Source organism: Microcebus murinus, chromosome 2 (assembly GCF_040939455.1).
Source record: "Microcebus murinus isolate Inina chromosome 2, M.murinus_Inina_mat1.0, whole genome shotgun sequence".
Taxonomy (NCBI): domain Eukaryota; kingdom Metazoa; phylum Chordata; class Mammalia; order Primates; family Cheirogaleidae; genus Microcebus; species Microcebus murinus.
In genome coordinates, this window is record NC_134105.1 from 40704899 (window position 1) to 40722697 (window position 17799).

The 17799-nt window shown below is 55.8% G+C and overlaps 1 protein-coding gene across 11 annotated transcripts in view; it reads right to left on the reverse strand.

Moving 5' to 3' along the window:
* The window catches only part of LRP8 (LDL receptor related protein 8), a 74746-nt gene extending 62038 nt beyond the window's left edge, over positions 1-12708 (reverse strand). For 3 of the 11 annotated variants that reach the window (XM_075998506.1, XM_012776289.3, XM_075998544.1), the window contains exons 1-2: positions 12487-12706; positions 11558-11677 (exon numbers count right to left, since the gene is read on the reverse strand). In XM_075998506.1, the coding sequence (XP_075854621.1) occupies positions 11558-11677; positions 12487-12592 (226 nt within the window). In that variant the 5' untranslated portion in view covers positions 12593-12706. Of the gene's footprint in view, positions 1-11557; positions 11678-12486 lie in introns of all 11 variants that reach the window. The other 8 variants (XM_075998530.1, XM_075998520.1, XM_012776299.3 and 5 more) reach the window with 5 other exon arrangements.
* Between the last annotated feature and the right edge of the window lie 5091 nt (positions 12709-17799).

Genomic DNA, 17799 nt, shown 5'->3' on the forward strand with positions numbered 1-17799 from the left:
ACTCTCCCTAATTAAACTGGGCCAGTGAGTTACGGCCTGGGGCAGCAGGGGAGAAGGGGGGACAGAGGAGCCTTTCTAGGGGCTCCCTGGCTCCTCCCACTCCACCCAGCAGCGCAGCAGCTCCATACAAGAGGGGATTCCTGAAGGACGGATGCAAGAAGGAGGTTCATAGAAGGAGGTCAAAATAAGTCTAGTTGATCTTGAATTGCGCACTGATCGTGTACCAGGCACTGCTCCTAGCACTTTTTTTTTTTTTTGAGACAGAGTCTTGCTGTCAGCCTGGGTAGAGAGAGTGCAGTGGCATCATCATAGCTCACCACAACCTCAAACTCCTGGGCTCAAGCAATCCTCCCGCCTCAGCCCCTAAAATGCTGGGTTTGCAGACGTGAGCCACCACGCCTGGTTTTCTCAGTGCTTTTCATAAATTAATTCACATAATCAATGCTACAACCAGCTGGGGGGTGGGTAGGTACTGCTGGCTCCACTGCACAGATGGGGCAGGTGCTCAGAGCAGTGAAGTAACTTGCAAGGGTCCCATAGCGGGGAGGTGGTTCTAGCTAGGAACCTGGTGGGACGCCCTGCTGTCACCTACATCACGATGGAGGCTCTCAGGGATGATGTGGGGCTCTGGGGATTTTCACATCTGCAGCTCCCAGCTGGCTGTGCCCCACACAGAGGTTTGGTGTCAGGCCTGGAAAGCGGCTGGGGCTGAATTTCAAAAGCTGCCCAAAGTGACTCAATCCTAACTCTCTCCCAGGACAGATGGGGAGACAGAGCTTCAGGGAAGGGCAGGGACTCGTCCAGGTCACACAGCAAGTTTGTGACAAGATGAGGCTGCCCGGTTCCTGGGAGTGGTGCTGAGAGCCCGAGGGGCAACTAGCAAGGCAGGTAGGTCAGTGAACCAACTGCAACAAGGGCTCAGGCCCGTGTCTGGAGGGCAGACCTCAGTTTGGGGTCTGCCAGGGTGGGTGAGGCTGAAGACCAGAGACCCTGGCCAGGCATCTGAGGAGAGAGGAGGCAGAAAGAGAACAGGGGCTCAGACCACAGGGGCTGGTGGACCTCACTGCTCCGGTTTGGTGCAATTCAGTGGTGTAAGAGGAACCGACGGGCTCGGGGGCCTGCACCCTGAGAGCCGGTGAGCTTTCTAGTGTTCACACAGGCCAGGAGTTACCTATTACTCACATCAGGCAGAGCAGGAGTCTGGGGCTCATGTTGGAGGGACTGGCCCTGGGCTTCCCAACCCGCAGGTGGAAGTGCAGTTGGAACCCAGGTCTGGCCACTGGAGAGGCCACACTAGTAGCCCCCGCACACCTGGCCCCTACCCTGGAGAAGCAGGCAGCAGGGACAGACGGGGGAGTGAGGAAGGAGACAAAAGAGCGTCACACAGGCAGCTCATAGTGCCTTCGCTGGCTCATCGGTATTAAAAAATCAGCCCAGTCAGAGCTCAGCCGAAAAATAAGCAGGCAGAAAGAACCCCAAGTAGATGTATGTAGGTTCTGCTAATAACCAGTTGGTTTCAGCTTTGTGTATATGGTTTAGGCCATGTCCCCTGTGTGAGGGGTTGGGGCAGACCCTGGGGGTCCCCAGCTGTTGGGTTTCACAGGCCCTGCCCGCTGCTTCTAGCCCTGGGCCTCCCGGGCCTCAGGACAGCTCCTTGGAGCCCCAACACCTGGGGCCTGACGGCTCTCAGGGGAAGACAAAAGAATCCCAGAGAATTGGACTGAGAGGGGCTGGAGAGGCCCCACTCCCAGTGAGCTGAGGCACCAAGAGGGGCAAGAACCCAAGCAGCCACTGGGCAAGGTGGGAGTGGAGGAGACCTGACACCCAGGCTGGGCTCTTTCTAACAGCTCGGCCCTCTGAGTGGGGCTGCTGCGCAGGCTGCAGACAGAGGCCCGGGGAGAGGCTACTGTGGCTGGGGGCATGCTGGGAACAGAGATTGCTGGCGCCTCTCCAGCCACAAATAATTCCCCCTCTCCAGCCACAAATAATTCCCCACCGCAACAGCCCAGTGGGGGGCTTTGGTTTGACCAGCGAGGGGGGGGGGGCGGTGAGAGGAAGAGTGTCACCTTGGCCCAATAGCCTCCTTGTGTCCAGAACAGTCACCTCCCTCCTGGTACACACCCCTCCTCTCCAGCACACACCGAGCACACACACGTGCCCATGGCTAAGAAAGGGCTCTGAGGGTGATGGGGTAGCAGATGGCAGCTCAGGGTCCAGGAAGAGGGGGAGGGAGAGGGCAGGAGTGCTGGCTTGAATTCAGGCTTGGATTCAGGCCACCAGGAAAGCCCACCCTTGGCCTCCAGCTATTCAGTCCGCAGTAACCTGGGCCTGATGGGGCCTTCCTGCTTCTCATCAGCTACCAAGTCTCTGATGTGAACCTGGACCCACTGGTGAACGAAGGCTCCTCGTGGGTAACTGTCACACGAGGCCTGGAGGTCAACTAGCTCCCCTGGGCCACCCAGGAGGCAGTCACTGGGGGCCCCCAATGCAGATGGGTGGATGAGATGATTTCTACTGTCCCTCCAACCCAAGAAGCTGCTGTGCTCTTAGGCAGCCAAGTCCTCCCAACTGGCCAGCTGACCTAAATCTCTCCTGCTGCTATTTCAGCAGCTGCTCTCTTGCTGTGAGTGTCCTTGCTGGAGGAGGAGGGACGTTGCTGACGGCCCCTTCCACTTGGCTTCTCCCCGTGCAAGAATCACAGGCTCAGGAAAGGGACTGGGAATGCTCATCTTCAGGGCCCGGCTCTGGGCGAAACGCCCTACGCACCTCCGCCGTCCGGGCTCGGGGGCGGGTGGGCCTGACTCCGTTTCTCTCCATCACTGCACAGCTCCCAACCCAATCGTGAGCACAGGAGGGAGGCAAGAGGGAACGGAGCCCAAGGAACCTGGGCTCTAGGGCGGAGTTCTGAAAGTGGATCAAAAAAGTCCAGCTACCCTCCATCTACTGGCCCAGAATCTAGCCCAGCAAGCCAGCTACTCTAACCCTCACCAGGCAGTAAGGGACTCCAGGGACACAGTTCTCCCAGACCTAGGCCAGGACTAGCTAGCTCCAGCTCTAGGCAGAAGGAGTCTGCTCAGAGTACTGGTGGCAGTGCAGGTGGAGAAAGGACCATTGAGTGAAGAGAAAAGGAAGATCAGAGAGGGAGAGGCACTCACCCAGGGTCACGCAGCAAGTTAAGGGCAGAGACAAAACAATTATTATAATGCTATGGAGGAGATGAGGTCTACCAATATCTCGAGAAGAATGAAGGGACAGTTTTGTTCTTTTCTGGCTTTTTTGGTGGGGGCGAGAAGTCCTTGGGGCCAGAACACAGTTGTCCTTTCTCCTGGCTTTGCTTTGTGTGGCCTAGATGTGGCTACTTTGTCTGTGTCACAGGGCCAGGACTAGGTGACCCTGTGCTCAGAGAAGAGGGAGGTCCTTTCGGCTGTTCGCCCTGCTGGAAAGGGAGGCCATGGGGACTTGTAGGGAGTGATGGTGTGAGATAGAAACAAGTCTCCTCTCTAGAGAGTGACACGGCAATGATGAAAATGCACATGCTTCGCAATTCCTTTCTCAAGCATTTGTTTTTAAGGAAAGAATCAGACAAATACACAAAAAGGTAGCATAAGGATGTCTATCCCCGCACTGTGCAGAATAGGGAAAAAACAGAAGCAACTAAGCACACATCTGTCAATAGGAGAACATATCATTACATTACGGAAGCACCACACAACGGTATACCAGCTATCCCTTTAAACAATGATATGAATCTACTGTTACTGACATAGAAAGCCATGTGTGAAAACAACTGTCATAACATGACCTCGTTTTTTATTAAAAAATACATGTGTTCAGGCACACGAGCTCACATACAGAGAAAAACCTCTGGAAAAACATGATGCTTACATAGTGATACTACCAAGGGCAACTGCGGCTGCCTTCTTTTTGCTTTTCCTTATTTTCTGTGTTTTTCATTACAAATATGAAATTACTTTCATATACTCAGGAAAAGTGCCTTCCATAGGAAACCTAACTAAATAAAATCAGTTTAGGTGAGTTTTAGCTCCAGTACTCCCAATATCTGGGGCAAGTCTCTTCCTCCCAAACACGCACCCCTGACCCTTAATTTCCTCAGCGAGAAAATGGGAATGATGATTAACTCCTGCACTGCTGGCCTCCCAGAAGCATCCCCGTGTGACACAAACCGGAAAAGGTCACACTATGGTGACCGAGAGGTTTGTCACACTATGACAAACCAAGAGGGCTGGAAACTGACATAGTCTCCAGAATGGCTGGGATGAAGTCCCTTGTGGCATCTCAAGGCCAGTGACCATTCCCATGGACTCTTAGACTGGCAGTTCCCAGGGAGGCTTTGGGCTGTCTGTCCTGCCACAGTCCACGTTCCAAGGGGCAGGTGTGGGGACGCCGTGAGGGTCACGGGAACTGCGTAGACCTGAGAGCCCCGCAGCCTGGGCTTGCAGGGTGACTTTCCTAGTCGCCCGAGGGCATTCTGTGGGGCCTGATAGTGCGCCAGGCCCGGCTCCCCCAGCCCCAGGGACACAGAGGTCAGCTGGGTCCAGCAGGAGAGGAGCTCAGTCGGGACCGGGCAGTCTTCCCCTGAAGGCCCTCAGCCCCTCCCGTGCCACTCCGGCTGTGGGGCTATTCCTGGGGTCTGTGACATCCGGCAGCTTGTGAGAGGAGCCTGGGTGAGCAGGGCTGATAATTAAAACCGGTGCCTGGGGGCCCAGCTGATGCTTGAAGGCACCCCAGGGGCTGGTGCTGCTCAGGAGGGAGCTGGCATCCCCACTGGCAGGGGCTGGCAAAGGGGGACGCTTGGGGTGCCCGGGAAGGGAGGCTGCGGCGTACCCTTGAGCCACACATAACTGTCACTGTGAACGCCTTATCTTTTCTTTTCACCTGCTTTAGACTTTGCGGCCGAGACAGGTGTGGCCCGGTCCTGCCATAGACCGGTCGGGCTGCCTGGGGCAAGTGAATTCAGCTCTTGGAGCCTTGGCTCTTTCCTCTGTGACATGCAGTCATGATACTTCCAGGCACCGCTGAAGGAGGCCTTGTATGAGAAAACCCCAGCAGTGAGCGTGATCAACTCTTATTAACATCAACATGAGTGCTGTAGATGACTTCCCAGCGATCTACAAGGTGGGCAAGTGGGGCCCAGCCAGGGGCAGTGGTGGGCCTGAAGTCCCCAGTGTTGGTGCTCAAAGAGGCCCACGTCCACCCCTCAGCCTAAGAATACCTTGTTCCCTGATCCAGCAGGGAACAGAGAGGGTGGGAGTGGAGGTGGGTGCAGCAGTGGATGGGAGCTGGGAGCGAATACTATTCTAACTGCAGTCCCGCCCAGCAATTGAGGACACCCTAGGTCTGAGAATGGGTCCCTACTGACACCTGCAGCTGATTTCTGGCCACTAGAGTGTCGGTTTCACCTCATGAAGCCTAGGGCTAGAAAAGCACCCAGGTTTGCAGGGCAAGCACTGGAAGTCAGGGTGCAAGGAGGCAGCCAGGCCCTGTGTGACTGACTGCAGACAGTAAAGGAGGACAGCACTGGGGCTGACACTGCCTGAGGTCACCTGCGTCAGCGACAGGGGAGCTCAGGGGCTGGAGGGCTGGAGGACAGAGGCCACGAGAGGCATTTCTGGGGGAGGTGGCGTCCCTGCAGGCCTTCGGGGACTGGGTGATCTGGATGTGTGGGCACTTTCGGGACAGGTGTTACCAATGTCACTGAGAGCTGGGGCCTCAGGGCCTGGCTCCACAACCCCCAGGACATAGCCCCACACCCTCCCACACGCCCAGGACGGGCTCCCTGGGGGCAGCATGGGCCTGAGGGTGTGACCACTAACCCGGGGCCAGGAGAGCATCCACCTGGTCACACCTGGGGGGGCACCTGCTCCATCAGCCCTCTAGGTTCTCATTCTCCTCACTCTCTCCCTGGGGGTCTCTGTCTGGCTTCGCCTACTACATCTCTCCAAGGAGGGAAGGCTGTCAATTCAGCCACCAGCAGACAACTGGGGAGGAAGAAGCCGACCAGCCCGGAGGCCAGTAGCACCCGGAACCCAAGCAGGCCTAAGAAACTCAAGAGGCTCACAGAGAGGGACTCTGGCCCAGGAGGACCCATGGGAAGACCGAAGGGAAAGCCCTCAGCAAACACTCTCAGGGCTGCTAGGATCAGCCCCGGGGGCACAGACCTGGGCCTAGAAGGAAGGGAAGCACAGGCCTGCTGGGCAGAGCCCTGGAGGCTGGAGGCCTTCCTCTCCTTCCCAGGCACAGTCAGGACAGGAGCCAGCCTTCAGGACAAGCACACAGCCCGAGGCAAGCCAGCCCCACCCTGCTAGGCCTCCAGCCTGTTTGACTCATTTTCCCCCCAGTCCCTTTCTGGCAGCTTTTGCCACCTCCAAGTCCATCTCTGGGCTGAGTGGCCCTGAGGCCACCTCCACCGTGGCTGGGCAACTCACTGGCTGAGGAGAGCACCAGCTGCAGGAGCCTCAGACAACATCTGACTAAGGAGATGGGGGCAGAGGAAGCAGGGGGTCCTGGGTGGCCTGCACAGACCAGAGTCAGGTGCCTAGAGAGCTCTGTGAAACTTCTCCAAGAACAATCATAATAGCCACTGCCATTCACTGAACACCTACTGCCTACCAGCACATCACCTCATTTAATCTCCATAACTTGTCTGAGGAGGAACAATTATCACCCCCAAGGCCATTCAGCCAGGAGGTGACAGCTGGGATGTAAAACCAGTTGTGTTTGGCTCAGGGCCCCATTGAGCTGTGATTTTGACATGGGTCCCTAAGTCCCTTATCTCAACTCCTGTATTGCACAGCCTGGGGGAGAGGAGGTGTCAGGGAAGGCTTCCTGGAAGAGGTGACACCTGCACTGAATCTCCTAAGATGACAAAAAGAATGTAGCCAGTGAGGGAGCAGAAAGAGCATCCCAGGCAGATGGATTGGCACGTGCAAAGGCCTGGAGGTGAGAAGCAGCAGGAAGTGGAGAATGTGACAGATGCTAAGGTTTGGTGTCCCAAGCTCACAGGAAGAGGCTGGAGGGGAGTGGTTAATAGGAGCCAGTCACAGAATGCCAAGTGCAGAGGAGTCTAAGTTGACTTGATCCTCTGGGTACTTGGGAGCCCCTGGAGGGGCTCTGAACGGTGGAGGTACCCGGTCAGATGAGGACACTGAAGTTCAGAGAAGAGCAGCCCTGTCTGTCAGATGACTCCATCCACAAAAGGTGATGAAGCTGTGCCCGGTGTCAGGAGTGCGTGTCTAGCCGCACACCACAGGCCAGGCGTAGGCTACGGCACCAGCTGGGAGCTGTGGCCGAGCTTTAATTATTTACAAGGCCGATTCCCAGCAAAGCCAGCACTCTTGCAGCCTGGCCTTGTCCAGCTAATGAACTCTCGGTTGTGGGTGACCTTGCTGCAGCCACTCTTTATTAAACTTTGGATGGAGGAGTGACAGGGACCGGAATAACAAGCGAGCTGAAAGAAGCCTGGACGAAGTAGAGGTACATGAGCGCACCACTGGCCCACCTATCTCTCCAGCCTTTCCACAAAGAGAAGCTCAAAATTCTTCCTAAACGGGGAATGGCGAGGGATGGGGAGGTGGGGGCAGAAGAGCCTTAAGATGTCATCTCAAGGTGGAGAAGAAGGCCTGGGAGGACCTGCCCCAGGTCGCCAGCTAGTACTTGAGACAGCATAGGTTCCATAGTTGGGTACCTGCATTCACACCCCAGCAGTTTCACTTAAAAACCATATATCATTGGGCCAATTGCTTAACCTCTCTGTACCTTTATAAAATGAGAATAATTCAGGTATATCACAGGGTTGTCTCGTTTTATAGAATACAAGGTGATGCATGTAAAATGTCAGCACAATGCCTGGTCCATAGCAAGTGCGCAGTAAGTGTTAATGGGTGGTGGTGGGGTTATTCAGGGAGCAAAGGCCTAAGACCAGAATCCTTGCCTCTGCCCCCAGACAGTAGGGAGCAACAGGAAACTGAGGCCAAGGGGCCAGCTTGCCTACGTGACCCAGGTCCAGGAATCCCACCGAATTCCCCTGGCCAGCTCCCCCCTGGGCTTCCTTGGGCCTGGCCCTTCAGCTTCCAGCTCCTTCCTCCACTTTGAAGGTCCTTTGAGCTAGGAACTAAAGCCCCATGAGCTCTTCCCTTCCCCATCCTGCAAGCTCTATCTGTGTCTCCCAAAGGCCAAGTCCCACCCACTGTGGATGAGGATCAGGACTTAGAAGGCCTTATTTTGAGCTCCAGCTCCAACCCTGAGGAGCTCTGTGACTCTGGGGAGTCACTTCACCTCTCTGAGCCTCAGCATCCTCTCTAATATAGAGACCATACCACCTATTTAAAAATGTTAAGCCCTGCAAAGATGGTAACTAATACATTTAAGGAAATGGTATTAGTTACCCTCTTTCAAGGCCTAGTTCAGCTGTCTCCTCTTCCAGGAAGCTTTCCTTGGCCTCCTCAAAACAATAGCTCCCTCCTTCCAGCCTCCATCAGCCTCCTGGTATTGGGGGGGGGCATTCTGGCCCCTTTGGGAGCTTGGGCTCATTCTGCCTCACACAGACTTTACCTACAAATCCCAACTTCATTTTGCAGGCCCAGAGAGGTACAGAGGTGGGGCAGCCCAGGCCCTCCTGCAGGGTGGAGTGTCAAAGGGGGTGGTCAGGTCTGAGGCAGGGAGGCTGCTCAGAGAGAAGCCATCAGCCTTGAGGGGAGAAGAAGTCAAAGAAATGCAGTCTGGGCAAGGTGGCCCAGAAAGGTGGTGGGGGGAACCCCTCAGACGGGGAAGGAAGGGCTGAGGAAAGAACATTTTCAAGCATTTTGCCCCAACACAGCCATGCAAAGCCTCACCCCATTTCTTCAGTGTCCCGTCATGGCTACTAGGAGTCCATTCCTAAAGACTGCATAGGTGCGCCTGTAATCCTAGCACCCTGGGAGGCTGAGGCGGGCGGATTGCTAGAGATCAGGAGTTCGAAACCAGCCTGAGTAAGAGCGAGACCTCATCTCTACTATAATTAGAAAGAAATTAATTGGCCAACTAATATATATAGAAAAAATTAGCCAGGCATGGTGGCTTATGCCTGTAGTCCCAGCTACCCGGGAGGCTGAGGCAGGGAGATCACTTAAGCCCAGGAGTTTGAGGTTGCTATGAGCTAGGCTGACTCGACGGCACTCACTCTAGCCTGGGCAACAAAGCAAGACTCTGTCTCAAAAAAAAAAAAAAGACTGCATAGGTGGAAACACCCCACCACTCCCTTCTCTCCGAAGCCCTGTGTGAAGACTGTCTGTGGATGTAACCAATGATGGAGGGACAGCTACCCTGTTTGGTAGAGGAGGAAACAAGCTCAGAAAAGTCAAGCCACATGTGACTGATACCTGGTACTATCAACAAAGCCACCATTCTTTCCACTCCAAGCCCTCAACATCATTTGCTTTTGGTCAATAACTGCCAATGACTCTACCCCATCCTCCTCAGAACCAGTGTGGGAGCCCAGATTGGCCACCAGACCTCTCCTGGCCCCACCTGGGGTCACCCAGCCACTTGGCTACTTCATACCTCCATCCTGCCCAAAGCCTCACATGGAGCTGAAATGAAACAGGCCCAACATGTAGAGCAAGGCTTTCCAGCCCCCAGATCACACTGCAGGGTCCTTCCACATCACACTCCCCATCGCAGCAGACGGGGCCCCTGAACTAGAAGGCAGGCAGAGATCCTGACCAAGTTCTGTCATTTTTGAGTTGTGTGGCCCTGGGCAAATCACTCAACTTTTCTGAGCCAGCACCCTTATTTACAAAGCAAGAAGAGCTTCTGCTCTTCACAGCCACCCTCACAGAATTGCTGCTATAAAGAGCTAGGGAGATAAGGTATAGCCAGCCTAGAAACGCGGTTTCCATTTCCCTTCCTCCTCCTCAGTACGCCCACTCTAAGGGGACCAAGAAAACAATTCCCAATGATGAAACTCACGATAATATTTTACCCAGGCACAGCCATTTTCACAAATTCAGCAGTACCAGGTCATGATTAGGCTAAGAACTCTGGAGTCAAATGCTTATGTTCAAGCTCCTACTTAGCAGCTAAGTAGCGGTAGAGCAAGTAACTGCACAGTGCCTCAGTTTTTTGGTCTGTAAAATAGGACTGCTGTGAAGATTAAAGGAGTTTATATAAGACAGGCACTTACCACAGTGCTTACCACATGTGGTTTGCACAAGTTAGTCTCCTTACTTCCAATCACATTTCTAGAACTGGTCCTCAAAATAGTGCCGTGAGGTTGCCAGGGCAGGAGTTATTAGCCCAAGTGGCCAGGTGAGGAAGCTGAGACGGGAGTAACTACGTGCCCAAGTCACAGAGCCAACTTTGGGTTAAGTCTGAGAGTGAAGGGGGGAGACTGACTGGCAAACAGTCAAAAAATTCAAGGATTCAACAGAGAGGGTGCTTGTCCAAGTGTCTCTCTGTTTTCCTGCACATGGCGTGAGCTGTGGACCTGTTCACCTGTCACCTTGCTCCCTCAGCCCGTCTGTGCACCCAGGCAGGCAGGGCCGGCGGGTTCTGGAGCGTGCCTCTGTGCCGGCGTGTAGCACGTGCTCAGTACAGATGAATGAATGACTGCCCTAGACTGTTTTTCTGTTCCTGGAACTACATTCCTTGGGGGTGGCAACTGCCTGCTAACTAGCTTCCGGTCCCACAGACACCAGAAACCCTGAGAAGGAACTTCCAAATTAGTAGCGCACACCAAGCTCAGCAAAGGCAGTCGTCAGGGGTTCAGGTGTGGCCTCGGGGTCCTTGGGTCCCTTCCAGGAAACAAACTCTTATTCCTGGTTCCCTCCTTCCTGGTGTGCCCATGACTCATAGCCGGGCCAGGCTAGCAGGAGAGCGCAGTCTCTAGGGAGGGGGGCTAAAAAAGGTCTTCACAGTGACTAGGCAGAAAAGCAGCGGAAGACCGCGCCCGGGCCCCGCCTGCACCTACTAGCCGGAGGATGCGCGCGGGGGTGTGGCCGGGGCGGGGCCAGGACAGAGCCCCGGCGCCCAGGGCGCCCGAATACTACACATTCGCCCGCCCCGCGATTGGCCACTCCGGCCACGGGGGCCTATGGGGTGGTCCTCGCCCAGCCAATCAGGGACCCCGGGGAGCCTATTCATTCACAAAAACCAAGCAGGAAAAGGAGCGCCGTACGGCCGGGAGCTGCGTGGAACTTTGAAACACGCGCGCATCCTGCGGGGCCGAGCGGGAGTCCGAGAGGTCGGTACCGCTGGAAGGTGGACGTTAGCAGGCACCGCGGCGTCCCCGCCCACAGTTCCGGCCCAGCAGCCCCAGCGTGGCAAACCCTCCTCCCGGCACGCCGACCTGGGCCCCGCCCCAGGGCCCCTGAGAACACGCCTGCTTCCCTGCTCCCTTCGGGTGGTTGAGCGCTACCCGGCCCCGAGGGAAGTGGCGCCCGGGCGGTTTCCCGGCTGCGGGCGCCCGCGGCGTGGCCCGCGCAGGTGGCCGCATCGCGGCTGCAGCCACGTGCGCGCAGAGCATGGCGCCCCCCACTGTTCCCTCCGGCCCGCCACTCACGGCAGTCGTCCTCGTCGCTGTTGTCCGAGCAATCGTCGTCCTCGTCGCATCTCCACACGGAGGGGATGCAGCGCTCATTCCGGCACCGGAATTGGTTCTCTTCGCATTCCTTGACTGGCCCTGCGGGGGGAGGGAGCGTGATATGGATCAGCGGACTCGAGCCCTGCTTCCCCCTACCCCCTCACCCCGCAGCCCAGGCCCCCTGGGAAGGGTCTACCCTTGTGAAAAAAAGGGGGATGCTGGAGACCCCGGGGGCTTCGGGCACACTCGACCCTGAGGGACAGCAAGGTGGCAGGAGTTCCTCGGATGGCGGGCCTCTCGGTGGCACGCCGAGACCAGGCGCATACTTACAGTGGGTGTCGCACGACTTGGGTATACCCTCCATTCAGACACACTCAACCGCACGCAAGACCCACAGTCAGAGATCCACGCAGACAGAGCCCACAGGAGCCCCCGCACACGCGCGACACCCGCCGTGAGCACACCCACTCGCAGGCAGCCCCTCTCTCCGCTGCGCACAAGGGTCTCCGAAACGCATTGTCAGGCCGAGAAGCCGCCCGGCTCATTGCCGCGGCAGAGCGCGCGTGTCAAATAGACCCCAACTGGGAGGATCACACAGCTCCTCCGAAACCTTGAACCACCGCCCCCGCCCCCCCGCAAAGTTCTCAGCTGGCCAGACCCCCTGCATCCATCCCTCAACAGCGGGTGCCCAGGGGGCAGACCTCAACGCTGGGAGCCGCGGGGGCGAGGGGCCGAGGGCCAATTCCAGGACAGCTGGGTGCTGAGAAGCCTGTTCGCCCGAGCGCCCCCGCCAGTCCCGGGGTCCGGGACCCCCCTGCAACTCGCTCTCCCCCATCCCCCGGCCGCCGCGCCGCGCTTTGTTGGCGGCTCGGCGGCGCGGAGCCGGGCCGGGGACCAGCAGCACGCACCTTGGCCGCCGTGCAGCGGCTCTGCAACCGCCGCGAGATGCTGGAGCCGCAGCAGCAGCAGCAGCATCGCCAGCGGCCGGAGCGCGCCCCGCTCGGGGCGGCCCATGGCGGGCCCGGGGCTCCGGCCGCCGCGCCCCGCGCACCCCGCGCCGCTGCCGCCGCCGCCGCCGCGCCTCAGCCCTCCGAGTCCTTGCCGCGGCGCCGGGGCTGCCACTGCCCCCGCCGCCGCCGCCGCCGCTGCCGCCCGCCCCGGCTCCTCCGCTGCATTTCAAGCAGGTTCGGTGACGCTCGGCGGCTGGGCGGGCTCAGGCTGGGCGCGCGGCCCCGGCCCTGGGCGGCCGCCGCCGGCGCGCGCGCTCCCTCCCGCTGCCGCCTCCGCCCCTCGCTCCTCTCCCTCCTCCCTCCTGTCCTTGGTCCGCTCCTCCCTCAGCGGGCACTCCACTACCCTGCTCTGGGCCCGCCCGAGTGCTGGGCGCTGCAGACGCAGGGATGAGCCAGGCGAGCCCCTGCCCCAGAGGGGGCAGGTCCAGGGGAAGCAGCAGAGGCTTCCTGGAGGAGGTGACAGGCAGATCAGAGACTTAGGGATGCCTAGGACTGAACCTGGGCTGGAGGGGAAATGATGCTCCAGGGCGCACAGGCCTGTGCAGTGTGCGCGTCGGGTGGTGAAGGGGAGAGTAGGGGCTGGGGTACCAAGATATGGATGATCAATGAGAAGCTGGGGGCGCGAGGCAGGACCTCTGCATCTGTCATGGGCTCGGGCAGGGATATTACAAGTCTGTGTGGTTGCAGTTGATTTTGTTTCTGTGCCCATGTATATCTGTTCATGGCACACGCTCGTGTGATCACAGGCAGGGATGTGAGGCAGGTGGCTTGGGCTTAGTGCACAGACTATTTCATTCACCCTCATTCAGTACACTCCATGGGCCTAGGCAGAGGGGCAGTCAGGGGAGGACCCACAGGGAAGACAAGGTAATCCTTGCTGTGATGGAGAAAGGTGAGGGCTCTGGGGGTCCACAGAAGGGATGTGTCATCCCTGCCGCTAGGGTAGGCTCAGCTAGGGCTGCTGGCTGTCCGCCTCTACTGTCCAATGCATGAATGAGAAGGAGCTTCCTCTGGAGGGTTGCAGCCCCCCCTCCCCCACGTGGGGAGAAGAGGTGCAGAGAGCAGAGTTGGAATTAGAGTGGCACAACCTTCTTTAGAGAATGAGCTTTCAAGGCATTGGCTGCTACAGGGACTGGCTGGTGGGTATCAAGGGCCAGTGTGAGGTCTTTCCTCCCCTCCCCTCTTGTCTCTTCTCCTCCCCAGCAAATGGGTGGGAACTGTTAGCCCTAGGCCTGAGGCCACCCTGTCTCATTAGCAGCTTCCTGAGCCCTATTACTTCCTTTGCAGCCCAGTGACAATGTTTGTGGCCACCTCACCAGAAAGGGCTTAGACTCCAGGGAGCCCAGCAGGGTGCTCATGCCATTACCCCTCTATCCCTTGTTCATTCAGTCATTCAACAAACACATTCAGGCCTGATTCTCTGCCAACCCTGTGCTGGGCCTGGGAGTGCCAAGGTGAATCAGACATGGAGTTGGCCCTGGGGCGGGGGTCAGCCCCTGACCGGTGTGGTGAGGGGACAGACCATCAACACACAGATGGTGACATGCAGGCATACTTGCAACAAAAACTCAAGGCGCACCTATATGCGCCCAGCACTGTTCAAGGCTCAAGGATACCGTGTCGAACTAGATACAGCTGCTCCCTGCTCTCCTGCAGCTTGCGTCTTAGTTGGGAGAGACAAACACAAAAGCAAGAAAGCAAAAAAGATTATTTCAGATCATCCTAATTGCTACAGAAAAAATAAAACAGGGATACGAGAGTGATGGGACAGTCATGTAAGGCTTCACTGAGGAGGCGACATTTCACTGAATTTCAAGAAGGAGCCTGACCAGATGAAGATGGGCTGGAAGAGCACTCCTGGCAGAGGCCTCCAGGGGCCACCAGGTGCTGGAGGGGGTAGGTGCACCAGGTGAGGCTGGAGAGTGTCAGCAGGGCCCTGATCACCGAGGGCTTTGTAGGCCATAGCAAGGAGTTTGGGTTTTGTGTCAAGCACGGTGGTGACCACTGTGACAGCAGTGTGGCAGGACTGTGGAACCCAGGATGGAAGCCCCTCCTGCAGCCTAGACTGACCTGCCCAGCTCAGCTCTGCCTCTTCCACTCTGTGGTCTTGGGAAAGCCAGTCCCATCTCTGAGTCTCCCTTTCTCATCTGTGAGGTGGAGAAAATGGGGAGTTCCTGAGGTTCGTTCCAACTTTAAGATGATTGTGTAGGTGGAAGTTCAGAGGCAGCAGGTAGAAAGATTAGGGCATGGGCTTTTGGGTCAGACACCTAGGTTTGGGTCTGTTCCTTCCCTTCCTTGTTAGGTGAACTTGGGCAACTCAGCCTCTGTGGCTCAGTTTTTCCACCTGAAAAATAGGGATGTGACAGTGCTCACTTCACAGCGTTGTGGTAAGGATATTAGATGAGATTGTGTACACACAGCACACAGTGTCTAATAAGTGCATAATAAATATTAGTTATTGTTACAATTATTCTAACATAATTCCCTGTTTGCAAACCCCTGAGGGCTTTCCGACATCTGGAGAATCAAGATTGAGCCCAGATATTCCCCATCCTCCCCAAGGGAGTCTTTGCTCATACTATCTACACAAGGCCAATTGCCAAAATCGGCAACTCCTGTCTCTCAACAGCTCCCTCAGCCGAGTTCCTTCTGGCTCCTCTCAGCCCCCGTCCAGTTTGGGCCACTTCCAGGGGCCCCTGCCGTCCCCAGGCTTCCCTTTGTCACAGCCCTGATCACCCTGCATTGCCACTACTTATACACCTGTCCCCGTAGTCAGCCTGTGAGTTCCTGGAGGACTGGAACCAGTTCTCCTGGATCTCTGACAAGGGACACATTTGTTTCTGCCTTCATTGAAGGTTTCTGTACCCCTAGGGGGACTATGTCTTACTCATCTTTGTCGTCAGAAGATAAATACAAGACCTGGCACATAACAAGCATCAGATAAATTATGTTTAAATACTTGAAAAAGTTGAAAGAAAATCACATAAAATAATAATAGTAGTTAATACTTATTGTGCATTTGCTGGGGGTCAGGTGCCATACTAAGTGCTTTAAATTCTTTCACTCATTTAATCCTTATAACATCTCTATGAGGCGGGTTTTATGTTTATCCCATTGTACAGATGAGCAAATTAAGCAGTGGAGAGGTCACACAGCTAGTAAATGACAGAGTCAGCATTTGAACCCAGATGGTGGGACTAGGGCACATTTCCAGGGCACATAAGTTGGTTCATTCCTGTGAGGAGCAGAGGGAGAAAGCCTAGCTCTTGGAGCACACAAGACACCAAATGGACACTGAGGTCTTGGTACAGCTTCTGCTGCCCAAGTGACTTCCTGTCCTCATCTGTCCCCTCTTCCCAGTCTGGGCTGACTCTAGCATACAAGCCCTGCCTACCCCTGGGTTTCCAAAGAAAATCCCCAAACCCAACGCCAAATGCAATGAATTCCCCATAGTGCCATTCCACCAGCTGTCAGCATGGCAGCCTGTCCCTCCGAAGCATGCATGTCTGGCCTCCACTGCCTTTGGAGGCTTCCCCTCCTGCCGCCCAAGAACTGGAGCTTCAGGCCTTGCCAGGCTATCCCCTCTGCCTAGAACACTCCTGCATGAATTGACTTCTCTATCTTTTTTATTTATTTATTTTTAAAAATGGGGTCTTGTTCTGTCACCCATGCTGGAGTGACACAATCACTGAAGTCTCCAACTCCTGGGCTCAAGCAATCCTCCTGCCTTAGCCTCTTGAGTATTTGGGACTACAAGATAATTTTAATTTAATTTTTTTTTTGTAGAGACATGGTCTCACTTTGTTGCTCAGGTTGGTCTCAAACTCCTGGCCTCAGCTATCTTTCCATCTCAGCCTCTCAAAGTGTTGGGATTACAGGTGTGAGCCACCATGCCCAGCCTGACTTCTGTTTATCCTTTGGGCCTCAGCTCAAATGCCTCCTCCTCTAGGAAGCCTTCTAGCCTCCCCCACAGAGATCCTCCCCCCTTCTCCAGGTTCCCACTGCACTGTGTGTCCTAATCTCTCCGATCACGCTGGGCTGTGGTTGTATCCTTCATCCAATGGGGAGCTCCTCAAATCAGAAACTAGGTCATCCTAGTCCTTACCGTGTCACCAGTGATGACTTGTTAAAGGAAGAGGCGACCAAGCGAATTCTCTCCAACACCAAGGCCAGAGAGCCTTCTGCACACAGCTCATCCAGCCTGCTCTGGCTGCCCTGTGCTTAGCGAGGGACACAGACGAGACTCTACCCCTGCCCTTGAGGACCTCTGGTCTGGAGGACAGACAGTGACAGCACAGAGGGAGAAGAGCTCCAGGGAGGGGTCTGTTCAGAGGCACCAGCTTCCCACCCCCAGGCACCCAAGGCTGGTCACCAGCCCAGCCAGAGCCAGGGCCCAGCAGCCCTGAGCCAGTCCCAGCTGAGCTGCAAGGGCAGTGGGGCTCTCCACAGCTGCTCCCTTCGCTTCACAGAAGTGCAGCCCCATCCTTCACTTGAGCCAACGGCCCATTTCTCCTTGTCACTGTCTCTCTGTATTTGTGTCTCTGTCTGTCTCTCTTTCTGTCTCTGAGCAAGCAGAGTGTCTTGACTCCTGTGAAATAGAGATTCTAATTCATTACATGAACTTTGTATAGATCCAAACTGCCATGGTTTAAATCACTCACTACCTGTGTCATCTGGGGCAAGTCATGGGAACTTTTTGTCCTTCAATTTCCCCATCTGTAAAATGGGGACAGTAATATAACCTAATACTATCGATTATCTATTGTTGCATAACAAATTATCCGAAAATTTAGCAGCTTAAAACAACAGTAAGCATTTATTGTCTCTCACAGTGTCTGTGGGTCAGGAATTTGGGAGCAGCTGAGTCGGGTGGCTCTAGCTCTGGGTCTCTCATGAAGTTGCAGTCAAGGTGTTGGCCAGGCTGCAGTCCTCTGGAGGCGTAACGGGCTGGAGGGACCAGGTTGGCTCACTCGCATGGCTGGCAAGTCCACGTTGGCTGTTGGCAGGAGGAATCAGTTTTTCTCCACGTGGATCTCTCCATGGGACTGCTGGAGTGTCCACATGATATAGCTGCTGGCTTTCCCTGGAGTGATTGGTCCAAAAAGAAAAAGCAAGGAAGAAGTCATATGTCCTGCATGACTTAACTGTGGAAGTCACACTGTCTCATTTTAGCAATATCCTATTGGTTGCAGAGGTCAGCCCTATTTTATG